This window comes from Salvia hispanica, chromosome 2 (assembly GCF_029641045.1).
Source record: "Salvia hispanica isolate PSC_SH4W2 chromosome 2, Shi_PSC_v1, whole genome shotgun sequence".
Lineage (NCBI taxonomy): Eukaryota > Viridiplantae > Streptophyta > Magnoliopsida > Lamiales > Lamiaceae > Salvia > Salvia hispanica.
The window spans coordinates 60919394-60934114 of NC_142693.1; the positions used below are offsets into that span (position 1 = coordinate 60919394).

The 14721-nt window shown below is 34.2% G+C and overlaps 1 protein-coding gene across 1 annotated transcript; it reads right to left on the minus strand.

The window, feature by feature from the left end:
• Positions 1 to 3319: 3319 nt before the first annotated feature.
• LOC125201109 (conserved oligomeric Golgi complex subunit 7) lies at positions 3320 to 8332 on the minus strand. Its single transcript, XM_048099034.2, has 10 exons — positions 7976 to 8332; positions 7518 to 7607; positions 7302 to 7421; positions 7115 to 7216; positions 6706 to 6986; positions 6452 to 6597; positions 5327 to 5525; positions 4381 to 5050; positions 3830 to 4162; positions 3320 to 3756 (listed from the first exon to the last, which is right to left on the minus strand). The coding sequence occupies exons 1-10, from the start codon at positions 8258 to 8260 to the stop codon at positions 3478 to 3480; spliced, it is 2505 nt and encodes an 834-aa protein (XP_047954991.1). The 5' UTR covers positions 8261 to 8332; the 3' UTR covers positions 3320 to 3477.
• Between the last annotated feature and the right edge of the window lie 6389 nt (positions 8333 to 14721).

A 14721-nucleotide genomic window follows, 5' to 3' on the forward strand; every position in this document is an offset into this window, starting at 1 on the left:
GGCGATGAATCGGTAGAATTAACGCCGAATTATCGCCGAAATCACCCCAACGCCCGGCGAAAATCCGGCGATTTTCGGCGATTTTTCGCCGACGGTAACGCCTAACCATTGGGAGTGCTCTTATGTTAATCAAGGAGAACAAAACATAAAAACTGAACGAAGTTGCTAGTTCTCAAAATGTTCCTCATCACGACTTGACAAATAGGGCAATTGTGAATCGAAAAACAAAAGAACGTAAATAGACACATAATTTACGTGGTTCACCAACGTTGTGTTGGCTATGTCCACGGGCAAGAACGGAGAACAAATTGTATTATAACTGCGGTTTTTCAGATACAATTATTTCGTACCCTACTTCTATTTAAATAGGTACAAACGACGAACTGGGCCTAATACAACAATTAAGGCCCAAACAGAAAACATATTATACCGTCGGGCCGGGGGCCACTCCGCGAGACCCCCGTTTGGCTAGCGGCAAACAGTAATGATTCAAGGCATTCTAACACGACTATTTACCCCCCTGGGTAGAGATAGGTGCCGACGGTTACGGTTTGGAACCGCCAATTCCGGTTTTGAAAATTGTTGAACTGGAACCGAACCGCGAGGGTGTTTCGCGATTACGGTTCCGGTTCCAAAACCGCCGGTTTCGGTTTCGGTTCCGAACCGGCGGTTTTTCAGCGTTTTTTTTTACGGTTTTTCACGGTTCCAAACCGACGGTTTTTTGCGATTCCGGCTTGATTTCACGGTTTTCCGGCGGTTTTTCACGGTTCTGGTTTGAAACTGCGCGGAACCGGCGGTTCTGATATGGTTTCGGTTCGAAAATTTTTGAACCTGAACGGAACCACGGTTCAAAAATCAACGATTTTGGTTCGGGTAAATTCTCACGGTTCCGGTTTTAACCGCCGGTTCGATAAACCTTGGGCAGGTCTACCCCTGGGTCAAGCAACGGAAGAACTGAAAATCACTGATTCTCTAAATGCTCATTGTGTCTTTTTCTTCCTCTAAGTTGGCCAAAGGTAGAAAGCACAGATACACTTGCATTTCCTGTAAGACAATGAATTTGTAAAAGAGAGGCTTCCAGAAAATGCAAAAAACCTCATGCACCTTAGATTTTGATAGAGATGCACCAGGATAACAGGGTTATGTGAGGCACAAGGGTTTCGGCTATTTTTTGTTATTATTCCTTAGACAGGAGTAGGTTATTATTAAGCATCTAAGCTAGATTAGGTTGTGTTTTCTGTATAAACTTTTGCAGTGTGGCTGTGGTATGATATCTCGCTTTATAGCCATCATTTGGGGTGTTTTCTTTCCATAATTCAAATACATCCGCTTTCTCCTTTTCTAGTGTCTTTCTATGCTTGCCTCTTATCAGATTTTCTCTTTTATATCCATGACCTTTGAATTTCCTGGTTAGCTGAGTCTAGCTACATTAGGAACTAGCGTTTTTTACCTTAATTATATCAAACACCCATATTATGATAGTGTTATATTGATAACTCATAACTTAATTGTTAACTGCAACTAAATAATAACTATTAGATATTCAAATTAAGGGCTTAGATCATTAATCCCTAAATGTCAATACGATCAAAGAAAAACGTCAATAAAATCATAAAATTAATTCCAAAAAAATATCAATAGTGGTATTAATGTCAATTATCTACATGTTTAGTTATAACTAACTCTTAAAAGAAATCCCAAAACTTTAAATTCATATAACATATATCAAATTAAAGATAATTTCATAAGGATTCCAACGATATCCTACATACATATATTCCGACGTCAAAATTTTTGAAATTTTTGAAATTTTTTAATTTTTTCGTACAAGCATAAATGTCAACATACTATATAAAATATGTCAATATAATACATGTAGAATGTCAATTTAAGCAATGAGTTAACATTCTTAAAGAGATTGTGTTGACATTTTCAAAGCATTGTGTTGATATTTTCGAAACACTATATTGGCATTTTCATCCAAAACCCTAATTTGGACTTTTTTTTAATCTTTTTTTGATTTTATTAACAAAAACGAAAATTACACGTGGCAAATTGTAGACCACACGTTTTCTAAAATCCTATGGCCTTAAATTAGTTGTAGTTAGCAATTAAATGATGAGTTAGCAATTGATCACTCCCCAATTATATGTATCATATCAATTGGATAAAAAAAAAGGTTGCCGTATACAAAAATTCCAACTGTTTTGACATCTGAATATATGCAAAATGCAGTAGAGTTTTACGTTCCATGCATAGGAAACTAACCTGTGTTATTAAATACTGAGTATGAGCCATGGAGTTTGATACCGTCGATGAAAATTTTCGAGCTGTTAAGAAGACGAGCAATGAGTAAACAGATAGTCCAACAGAATTAGTGAAACAAATTAAAGGAAGCCTCATTTAGATTTGTTGGTAATAATAGATGAAACATTTTATTCTTGCTGAAAATTTGTATCACTTCATATTTTGATCAAAATCCAAAAAATTGAAAGAGAAAAGATTACATCATAAGAGAAGTATGGCACCAGTGTGCGGCTTAATAAAAGCCGCACATACTACTAGGTCTCATTTGATCATATAAAGTTAAACATTCAGTCAATGATGAATCTCATATTTGATCAGTAAACCTTTATATCCTGCCGGAGCCGGACACAATATCACTCAAGATTATAAGTTTATTGATCTTAAGCAAACTGCAATCCTGAACTACCTTTTCCCTACCTAAACTGGATGTGGTCAAAACTCAAAACAATAGTGTTCAATGAAGCATCTTGCATAGAGAGCTAAACAAAGAAATATAAGAGCTAGCACTAAATAGACATACTATAAGATCATTGCCTCGAATCTCCGGAAACTGAATAGAAGTCTCCAATGGCAGAAGGCGTTGCCGCCGCATGTACCGATGAATTATGAGGTCCGGTGCTCAACAGGGCAGACAACGATGTTGGTCTACTGCACATGAAACGCAGGACGAAAATATTTTTCGTTGTGACTACCCATTTTTATATGCTTACACGGAAATAAGATGGCATAAAAATGTACTCCTACTTTAATTTATTAATAATGCAAACATGGGCATTTTTAGTGTGATCATTTTGGAATTGAGTCAAATAATGGTTTTTCTTTCTTTTTTTTTTTCTAACCTTCCACACATTTTTCAATATATATTGTGTAATTGAATAAACAATATTTTTAACTCCTAGGTGAACAAACTATTATCTGGCTCAATTATTTTGGTTTTAAGAACTACTAACAGTTAGCAATATTAACTTTTGAATTCTAGATATCCTTTCTCCAACATATCTTCTTCATAGAGTTCTCACAAAAATAAATTTATTTTTTGGCAGAGCTGCTTTTCCAATATTGGCACTTTTACAATCACATAATCTCTATTTCATACAATAAGAGTTAATGTATGAGGGAAAAATGGAATCGTCATTCAAGCGAGTTGGAAAAGGTTGACGATGATGAGCACTAATCAAGTCTGACGCCACGCATCTTACACACAAGGTTAGCAGTGGGAAGATCTAGCTGATTTCCAGAATCCGATTTGACAATATCCTTGAGCTGATCCCTTGGCGCTGAGAAGCATGTCTGAAATGTGGCAAGAACTGGGGGAGTTGGCATTGACAGAGCCGACAGCACGTTACTCAAGTACTCAATATCCACTGATAGCTGCTGTGCTCCGCGATCTGTGATCTTCTGGATCCCGCGCAGCTGCTCTATATAAAGAGCAGCAGCTCCCTCACCAACCTACAGATTCATACCCTGATGAGACACTTGGGTTTAACATTTGAGTACAAAGTAAATAAGCGAGTATAGTTACCTTGAACATCCATTCAGTTGCGAAAAATTGTGCATCCTCAGCATTGGTGTCACTGTTGGAAATACCCTCGGCAAGGGGCTCCAGTTGCTGGGGTAGGGTAAGAAGGTATTCACCGACATTGTTCACGTAAGACTGAGGGTAGGCGCTAAAGCTTGGAACACGGTGAGCACTAGCTTCTTCAACAGAAGACCATATTGGTAGATTAGACAAATCATTGAAGTGTTGTCTCACTTTTAGTATCAGTACGTCATAGACTAGCTCGTTGACTGCCTCAGCGAAGGCTGCTACTCTTTGCGAAGCCAGTGGAAGTGCGTGGAATCTGGGATCTTTGGACTACAAGAACCAAGGGAAACTCGTTAAGCAAGAAGCACTTATTCTATGTTGCATGTGATCAATATAACTCGTTTCTTTAGGTTGGTAGGTTTTAGCCCTTTTTTGAAGTATATCAGAAAGTAAATCAATGATTATGATTAGTTTCTGTCAGACAATATAAGGTGGCATCAAAAAGTTGTTTCCTCAAATCTTAAGATTAAGGGAATGATGGCAAGTACCTGTTCTAAGAGGCTAAATAGTTTCCGAGCCTTCTCAGGGACATCAATCAACCGGAGAGCTGCAACATCCAAGGAAGCTTTTCCTGCTGTTGAAGAACCCCCAGTTCCATCATTGTCATCCAAATGTGATTGGCTCTGGTCAAGATTTGAACCGATCACGGAAAATGACAGATTAGTGCTCAGTCGAGTAAGTGTGGACTTCAAGGAAGCTTCAAAGACTGAAATTCGGCTTGTCAGGCAATCTGAAACGGTGAGAATCTGTAAAGCACCCTGAACAAAAGACCATTCCTCCTCATTGGAACCAAAATCAACTTTATGAGCATGTCTGTCTGACCCAGTTTCCTTCTTTCCTACAACGTTATCCACATTTACATCCACTCCGCACACTGTTCTTAATGCTTTCAGATTTTCCTGAAGGATGGTTATGTATTGTATTGTTACATCATCGAGGGCAGGAATTAGTTCATCTAACTCAGAACCACCAGTAAAATTGATGCATCTTTCCATGGCAGCTTCAAGAAGTAGAATAACTAGTGGGATGGTTTCTTCCATTCTTCTCACTGTTTCGCTGAGTTCAACTCCCTGGACACCAATAATGCGAGTACTAACTCCCCTAAGATCAAGACCAGCGATCCCCCCAGACAGAACACCACGCTCCATTTGCCCATATCTACATGAGGAATTTTGCATATAAAGGTATTTATAATAATAAAATTAAATATTCATTGGTCATTGTATAAAACTAGAATCATCTTCCATAACAATGTTCCCCTCAGTAAATTTAATAAAAATATAAATCTAGTTTCCGGCATATAATTTCCATCCTCGTATATGAAGTTGTCATCTTAACCCAAACATCTACCTAGTTAAACCAAGGAACTGGAGGCGTGGAGAAACAGTTACTTCATAATACTAGCCTATCAGAAATGTGTGCGGAATGGACTACCTTTGTTTGAAAGTTTCATATGGCAAGTAGACCGCTTTCAGTGTATCCAATAACACATGCTGATTTGAATCTGCAAACACATGTTGAATATTTCTGGCAAAACTCCCAGTTAAATTGTGTAATTCTATCAGAGCCTCTAAATGTTTTGTATGAATTTTGACACCTTTGGGTAAATCACCAGATAAGATGTCTAATACACCTGAAAGAGAGGGGCAAGAAGAAATCAATATGGGATTACACTTATTTACTAAAATATTGAGCTCAAATCAAAGGTCAGATGATTGACTTGGAATTTATCAGACATAGATTCACAAATTCACATGTATCATTAGTCTTAAAGCCATCTTTATGATTCTACACCATCCTTAGAAGAGGAAAGATACCAATTTAATCTGTACACCAGTTAAATGAACAGTAACTTCATCGACACCAGCTTATGATCCTACCAATACCTTTTTAAGTCATACTAAGGCTTTGTTTACTTCAATGGGATGAAAGTAAAAGAAAAAGAGTGTATTACTAACTAAAGGAAAATATCACAGCTACTTCCTCCCCTTCAAATTCAAGAGGAAAGAAAGAGTAGCTTTTTTTCCAAGTTTTATGAATTTACCATTTTCTTAAATTTGTGCAGGCTTACAAACAATTATTTTGTAAATATAACTCCAAGAATTGCCACTAGTCAGCCAAATAGCCAATCATTTTTAACTTAGGATTCAAAAGAGAATGAGCAATCAAACAATGCCAACATTGCAAAGCTAGAAGTAAACTGCCTAAGACCATCAACATCCATTTCCATTTCCTTAGTTTGTAGATTGTACTGATTTGTTCTTTACTAAGCTACAGCTTGAGATCCAAATTTATAAAGGTAAAAAATGGTTAATTTACAATTAAAGAACTGCATAAATATATGTCAGTGGGATCCAGTGTTTCATCAGACTTGACTGGGAAAGGGTAATGTCACAAGCGATAAGATCTTTGTCTACTTTAGACTTTAGTGCATCAAGGAGTTGGCCCATTTTTTTCAAACAAAGTTAAGATGCAAATCAACATTCTGAGCTTAAGATAACTGTAACATAATAATTCCAGAGAAAGAAACTGAATACAACAAATAAGATCGAGAATAACCTTTAGCCAATGCTTTAGACTCAGGGACAACATTTCCAGTAGCCAGATTAACACGGGTTACAAAACTTGTACAGATGGATGCCATCGTCTCAGTCAACAATTTTGGAACAAGAGTTTTGTAATCTTCGGGGAAAGCAAGAATGCACCTGAAGAGGAATGAGCATTTCATAAAACATATCTCCTACTTGAGTCAAACACAACGCCAGACTAAATAATGCAATAAGAATCAATACGCGAATGTAAACAAGTAATACCACTTCCACTCTTGCTCAAGATAAAGTAGCAACTCGTCATAGAAACTTGGAAGCCATTGTGCGAAAGATAGTGTTGGCACATTGGATTTTGAATCCACACTACGTGAGAACTGTTCCATTTCATTCTTCTCATTTGCAAGTTTATTGGATTGTTGCTTTAAGTCAAAATCTTCCCATAGCTTCTTTATGGGTCTGAGGTGGACTTTTGTGTAGTAATTCTCTAGAGACTTAAATCTCCCAATTCTAATAAGGATTCCCCGCATTTCTTGAGCGACATTAGCCTACAAGAGAAAGAGAAAGTCAGAAAGGGAATCAAGTTCCATGTCAAGTAAAAATTGACACGGATAAACACTATCCAAGAAAAAATAACTATTCACCTGTAGAAGTAAAATACAATTATGTAGGCTACCTTTTTATTGTTTAATGCATCTGTGAGACGAGGCTGAACCATTGAGTCCAGTCTATCTTCCAAAACTTCAAGCTGCTTCCTTATATTAGCAAATTCAGCAACCTAATCATCCCAAATTCTTGATCAATACTCTTTCGCAGATTCTCAGCAACAAACAAAACAATTGCACGGGTTAGGAAAAGAATACCTCCCCAACAGCAGCAAGACAATGTCTCATGTTAGCCAACGTTTCTGCAGCTCGTGGGAGATCGCCACTGGCAAATACATCCTCCACAGTTGAGCTTAGTTGTGTTAATCCAGCAGCATCCTGTTCAACAACAGAAAAAACTTCCACTGACCAACAAGAAACAAATAGCCAACAGCTGAGAGAGTCCTAAATAAGAAATTTAAATCATAACTAGACCTGCAATGTCTCATATGCAGCTTCCATCCTCCTCTTGACTGTATCAATTTTAGCAAGGGCGGTGATTGACTCTGCAGAGGATCCTTCAGCCTACAGAACGAAATAAAATTGACACAAAAATGTTACACTAGGTAACTACTCCTGATCATATCAGCAAACAATTCTAGGATTAAGTACTAGGATTGCTACGCATGCACCAGATTCATGTTAAAACGTTCTAAATCAGTAAACAAACTATTTTCGTTTGCGAATTCACACTCAATTAGCAACTTCAAATTACTCTGCTTCTCTGATTTTCACCAATTTCGTTGGTAACTATTCCAAATCAGTAAACACAAATCCGCATTCATCCGAATACATTCATCTCTAATTCGGATTTTCAAGCTAAACTGAATTGAAATATTATATTCCAGCGACATTATTGTGACGATAGACACGTGCGACAGAAATGAGAGTACCTTCTTGAGCGAGATCAGTATGCTGGCGACGGATGAGCGGAGCGAGAGCGCGTCATCACGGAGGCGAAGGACGTCGCGGGAGGCACGGGGGACGCGGAGGAGCGCAGCGGAGCTCTGCTCCTCGAGAGAGGCGGCGATCTCCTCGGACACCATCTGCAGCTTCATCTCCAGATCGACGAGATGCTTTTCGACGGGATCCTGAGGGTGCCGCTGCTGTACGGCGTTGTTGATCCATTTCTTAGGATCGAATTTCTCTTCCGAGAAGGAGCTGAGATCCACCATCATCTTGCCGGGTTTGCTGTTTTTCTCATACGGATCAAATCGTGAGGGATTGTGCAGCTCCACCGGCTGGAACCAAGATTTGTTGCTCAAATCGCGTTTTCACATCAACGCTTTTTATTTAAATTAATTAATCAAGGGATATTCACATCTAATATAACGAAACTTTCAAAAAATTGGGTTTTTCACACGAACTTTAAAATTGACAAATAATATCACGAACTTTATCACGTGTTTGTTTTTTTCCCACAAATGAAAAAATTCCCACAAATAATACTATGATACCGATTTTTTTTCGTAATTTCTCGACAACAATTTCAAAAGTTTCAATTTTTTCAATATTTGAAGATAGTTTTTCTTGAAGCACACCCTTAAAAATTGTTCTTCAATCTATTAAAATAACATGAATTTTTTCATTCGTGGGAAAAAACAAACTCAAGATAAAGTTCGTGATATTATTTGTCAATTTTAAAGTTCGTGGGAAAAACTCAACTTTTTGAAAGTTTCGTGATATTAGATGTCAATATCCCATCAATTAAATGCAATACCACTAAGTTTGGTTTAATTTTGATTTTACCATTGTCTTTTAAAACTTAAATGAAAAATTATAAAGTTTTGAAATTTCTCAATTGTTTCATAGTAATTATTTTCTTTATAAAGTAAAATGATGTTAAATTAGTGTACTGTGTACACATGTAAAATTTTGATGATCCCAAGATAAAAACGTAAAAGTGTACTATTGCTACGATATGGAAGATTGAATTTAATAGTTTTGACCTAAAAAACAAAAAAATATAATAAATTTGGTCAAATAAGGCAATAGAAAATTTTTAAAACTTTGCGATCATCATTCAAATTTTAGGTCTGGGACAAACCGAAAATTACCTATTCTTCGAAATTTAATAAGCAATTAACGCTTAAATTTTTTTTGTTATTTTTATCCTAATTCTAATTTGACGTTTTACCAAAATATCACTTTATATCCATGGTTTCACCGTATCGAATATTCAAGTATCAATGAAATCGCATTACGTTGGTCTCGGGGCCAAAATTGTATGGGTTTGGCCAAAAGCCTAATCCTTTCTACAACTACAAATAGCAATCTTCATATCTATACATATATAAAAGGCGAGTTTTGGCCTTAATTTGAATATTTATGAAATCTGGGTATAAATTTGAACATTTATAAATTTTGAGTATAAATTTGAATATTTATAAATTTTAAGCATAATTTAAACATAATTAGTCAATACAGTTACACTCTATATAAAAAGAATAGGTTATTACCGTTACTAGCTTAAATTGATATGAGAATATTTTACTAAAAATTATCAAATTTGGTAGATGACGTTTTATGTTATAATTCCATAAGTAATCAAATATTGAATTTTAATTTAAACATTTTATGATTGTGCCAATGGACGGTTTTCAATTGAATAATACTAAATGATTTACAACCGTTACAAACTTAAATTTATAGGTGAATATTTATATTTATGATAATAATTTCATAGGGTTTGTAACATCCAAAATAGTAGGACTCTTCAATATTGTTCTATAAATATGTAGCATGGGCAAGATTATAATTCACTTCTTTCTTGCCTTTCCTCATTGCATCAAAATATACTGCAAAAAAAAGAATTTGATGCGGTACGGTGCAATACTTTGTCAGTCATTCGATGCGGTGCGTGTGTGTTTATGAATTCATTCAACGTGGAGACAAACTCCAATGTAATCTCATTGGAATGTATTTTCCACGACCGTGTGGTATGTGTTTCGTTTCTTATCTTATTACATTTTTTTAGCTATTTATCTAAAACCATTAATTGTTTATTTTTTCCATGTAGGGCACTAGGATTCAAGCCATGTTTAAATCAATTGATCTAATCAAGCAGATCATGAATTCACAATTACTATGTGCTCTAGAACACGAATATCTGAAGTCAACGACTCCAAGTTTTCAAGATTTATGTATACATTTAAAACAAATGATCTAATCAGGCAGATAAAAAAACTGATGAAAAGCCACTCTTTAGTACTCCCTATTTTAGTACTACTGTTGCAATTGTATTAATATTTATTATTGTTATTATTATTTGTGTAATAACATTGTCTTAAAGGATGCACTGTTTGACACTTTTTAAATATCTCTAAATTATAATATCATTATTTATTTTTTAACATTGTTGTTGCTTTTATTTTTTATATGTATTATTCGAGCAATTGTTGACTCTGGAAAGATTATTACACATGACAATTCTCAACTTATATAGATTAAAATTGTTGATTCATAGTAAGTGTTAATTCATTGGTTTTTTTTCTTTTGTTTTCCAACATTTTGTTTTTGTTGATTTATCTAAATTCGTGTTAATAAAATTTATGTATATTGTTTTGCATAGTACTGACGATGCCATGCATAAGTTCTTTGTTTTTATGGAATGTTTTTTTGGCATAAAGAACCATTGGGGAAATCATCTTAAAACCAAAAGACCAAAATTTTATGTTGTTATAAGGGTAGAATAATAAGATTCTTCAAGATGTATGTTGCTTATGTTGTCTTTCAAGGTTTAATATTCTCTAAAGACTTCAAATGTGTTCATTATTTGAAAAATATTCTTTTATATTGTTGAGTTCACCTTTATGGGAGGTTGGATTGATAATAGATTGAACACGGGTCAGTTACTGTCTGTGTTTCGATTACATGATCAATAAAGTCTTTAACATTGTTAATAATATTATTTATTTAATTTTTATGTTTGTCTCTATTTATTTTTTAGTTTATAAATATTATTTACTTTTATAAAATTTATATAATTTTATTTGTAATTTATAAATCTTGTATAATTTTATCTTTATTATTTTATTTATTTAATTGGCCTTTTAATTTTATGTGAATAAAATTCAATGGGTCGTGCAACGCACGGGGGTTGATACTAGTTAGTTCTAATGAACTAGATATATAATGCAATTGCATATTTGATTCTTTAACACTGTTTTTGAACATTTCTACTAGGAGTGTATCAATGTTAAGTAGTAGCTAAAAGAAGTGAGTGATACAATCCTCGTTAGGCAAAGAGGAACGTACCCCAATGATATTCTCCACGATACATAAGAAGCATAAGAAACCTGATTTATGAGTTTGAAAGCTCAAATATACAAGCTAGTCTTTGATTTGCGATCATTTGTCGGGTGTAACAAATTATTGGGGTGGAACCTTTTGCGCTTGCAGAGGGAACGTCAAACACACAACTCAACATCCTTGAGCTTTGGAAGACAACAACTCACAGTGGAACAAGACGAACAACGACGTCAATGAGCAATGAAACAATTGATGCCACAAATGAATCCAAAATTCATTTAATAGGTCGATAAACTTATTACGAACTAAACACTTTGGTAAAAGAATAGTAACAAAGAGAAATCCATGAAAATGTAGACGTGAGTTAATGTTTTTTTTTTTTTTGCTTCTGGCAAGACAGTGGACTACGTCACTCCCTTAGCGGGTTACTATGTACTCTGATTGAACATCCATCAAATAATATCGAGCGGGATGTGAGGGGCTATTGGCTGTGGAGTTTCAACCTTTTCTTTGCGAGAAGGTAGCTAATGTAAATGTACAATTATCTACATGTACATGTGAGTTAATGTAAATGTACAAATATCCACCAAATGCTGATAAGGTGTACGTGAAGACATTTAAAATCTATCAACTTATATGGTGGCCACAATTTTTGTCCGTATATAAAATTAATTTTTGTCCAACTGAAAACTTACATTAGTCCAATTTTTGCATGGGATAATTCATTTGCACAGTGAGATAATATAATTATCCGACATGAAGATTACATTATCCATCGATGATATTCAAATTTCCACCACAAAAAATTGCGTACGGCAAAAGTGGTAGATGATACATATACATCTTCAACAAAACAAATAATTTGATTTGATATATAACTAAATAAAAGTGGATAGAACAAATTTCACCCAAAAATTAGACCCGTAATCACCCTTCTACATAGTTAGTACTCCCTTCATTCCATGTTAATATAGTCATTTTTTCTATTTTGAAAAGTTTCAAGTTAATTAAGTCATTTCTATTTTTAACAAAAAGTAATTTTTTACTCCCTCCGTCCCAATAAATATGAAACGTTTGCTTTTCGGCACAAGATTTTATGTAGTGTTGTTATGTGAGTTAAAGAAGATAGAGTAAAGTAAGAGAGAGGAAAAAGTAGAAATAAAGTTATTTCTATTTTAAGAAACGTTTCATTTTTAATGGGACAATCCAAAAAGGAAAACGTTTCATTTTTAGTGGGACAGAGGGAGTATTATACTTTATTATGTCTTTATCTCTATTACTTAATTCTCTCTTATTTTTTTTACTAACCAATTAACACACTATTCTTAAACTTCATGCCAAAAAGAAATATGATAAAGAACGAGGGAGTACCTCACAATAAAAAAAATGGTTTCATTATGTAGAGCAGTAGAGGGCCAAAGAATCCATGTGATAAATCAGGATTTATCTTGTAAAAAAAAATTAAGAAGTAATGATAAATATACATAGTATATAGATATAAAAATTTTGTAGGTATTTCATATTTCATAATTAATTTAAATAATTGATAGTAGTAAAACTAATTCGTAATACTATAAATAAAATTAGACGGATTTATTTATTTTATTAAAAAAGGAAACCATGTGATGGATAGCAAGCAAGTGTACGGCTAAACCTGAATCTCATGAAATTATTACATAGATGAGCTTTAATGAGCCGCCTCATCTGTACGGCCGAAAATACGGAGTAGTCACCGCCTCAGCCGGTGATGCCTATTTTGTCTGCCACGCGCTTCCGTTCACTCCCACTCCCACCGCACTTGATTGCACCCCACGGTCGGTGATTAGTATTACTTGTTTATGAATTAATATATGATTTGCTATTTTTATTAAAACTTCTTTTTCGATCTTCCAATTATAATTGCGTCATATGACAATTTCCAACACATTTAATCTTCTTTATTTTACTTTTTATTTTATTTTCTCTCACTTTATTTTCCTAATTTAATAAATATTTATTCTTAATATTCATACCTATCAGGAAAGATTCAACTTTATTTTCTTAACTAAACGTGTAACATGAGGGAAACTTTTGATGTGGCCAAACCTTTGGCTTTTCATCCAGCGTAACTTCCAATTGGTTTATGGTATCTCTTAATGCTAAGATTTTGGAGGTGGCCTCTCCTATCCTGTAAATAGGTAGAGTTCGGGAGAGGAGAACATACCAACAAAATCACTATCTCTTCTCTCTATCTCTCTACATCATAGTGTGCACTAGCCATTATAGGAGCATTGTCTAGCTTGATTCTCAGAACTCCATCAAGTTCGCCGGTGCCTAGCGGGTTTGAGGTGCTTCTGCATGCTAGAAGGAAGTTATTTTATCTTTGGGGGCAATACGCCATTCCGTGAGCACTAGCCGGAGCGTAATTTGTCTTGCGGAAGGAGGGCTTTCCTCGACTCGATTTATAGTTCAGTTTGTTCATTATTTATGTTGTAATTTTCATTCCATTTATTGTTGTTATTTTTCTTCGATTGTACTAATAGTTAGAGTAGCGCTTGTACACGGCTTGAAAATTTTATCCCATTAATTCTAACATTAACTTATTAAATATTTATTCTTAATTTTCATTTTCTGTCATAAAAGACTCAACGCTGATAGGACGAAAAAGATAATTTTATATTTGACATGATTTTTATTGCAAAATTGTTAACAAAGTTCTTATTGTTAAAAATAAATAAATAAATATCGAAGTTAATAAATTTGTCTATATCGAACGCATTTAATTTGTTGACGCCGACACATTAACTTTTCAACTACTAACTGTTTTTGGAATATTAATTTTACAATAAATTTCAATTTTGTTACATTATTCAAACGAATCAAGAACAGTCAAATTTTGTACTCTTTTTATTCTTCTAATTATATACAGTATATTTATTATTTTAATCGATATATATATCTAAAATATGGAAATTGTACTGTTAAGAGAGATTTGCATAAACTTTTGTAATTTGAAGTAGATAGCTCTTAATGTAATTGAAAAAACTATCACTTAATTTATTTTATATGATTATTAACATAGATTATTCACTTGAATTGATGTCCGATTGCCGCTGAAGCAAACTTCAACTTAAGACATTAAAAAATAACCACCATGCATATAAACACATAAAAGTATAAAACTATATATAGTTTAAGAGGATCACAGTATAAAGATTCAACATGAGAAAGTGGCCTATTGATTATTGAAAACATGCAGTCACTCAATGCCAAACAAACTACAAAGACTACTGATAAATTATTTGGAAAAAAATAAATTTGATTTAAAGAATTACCAAGTTTGTACGTTGTTAGCGTTAGGCCATTCCAAAACATACATAAGTTATTATTTTCCCATCTATGTATAATA

Coding starts and splice junctions, on each gene's coding strand:
- LOC125201109 (XM_048099034.2), bottom strand. CDS start 8,260: ATGATGGTGGATCTCAGCTCCTTCTCGGAAGAGAAATTCGATCCTAAG. Junction 7,217..7,301: donor GTCTTGCTGCTGTTGGGGAG/GTATTCTTTTCC, acceptor TGGGATGATTAG/GTTGCTGAATTTGCTAATAT. Junction 5,051..5,326: donor TATGAAACTTTCAAACAAAG/GTAGTCCATTCC, acceptor TTCCTCATGTAG/ATATGGGCAAATGGAGCGTG.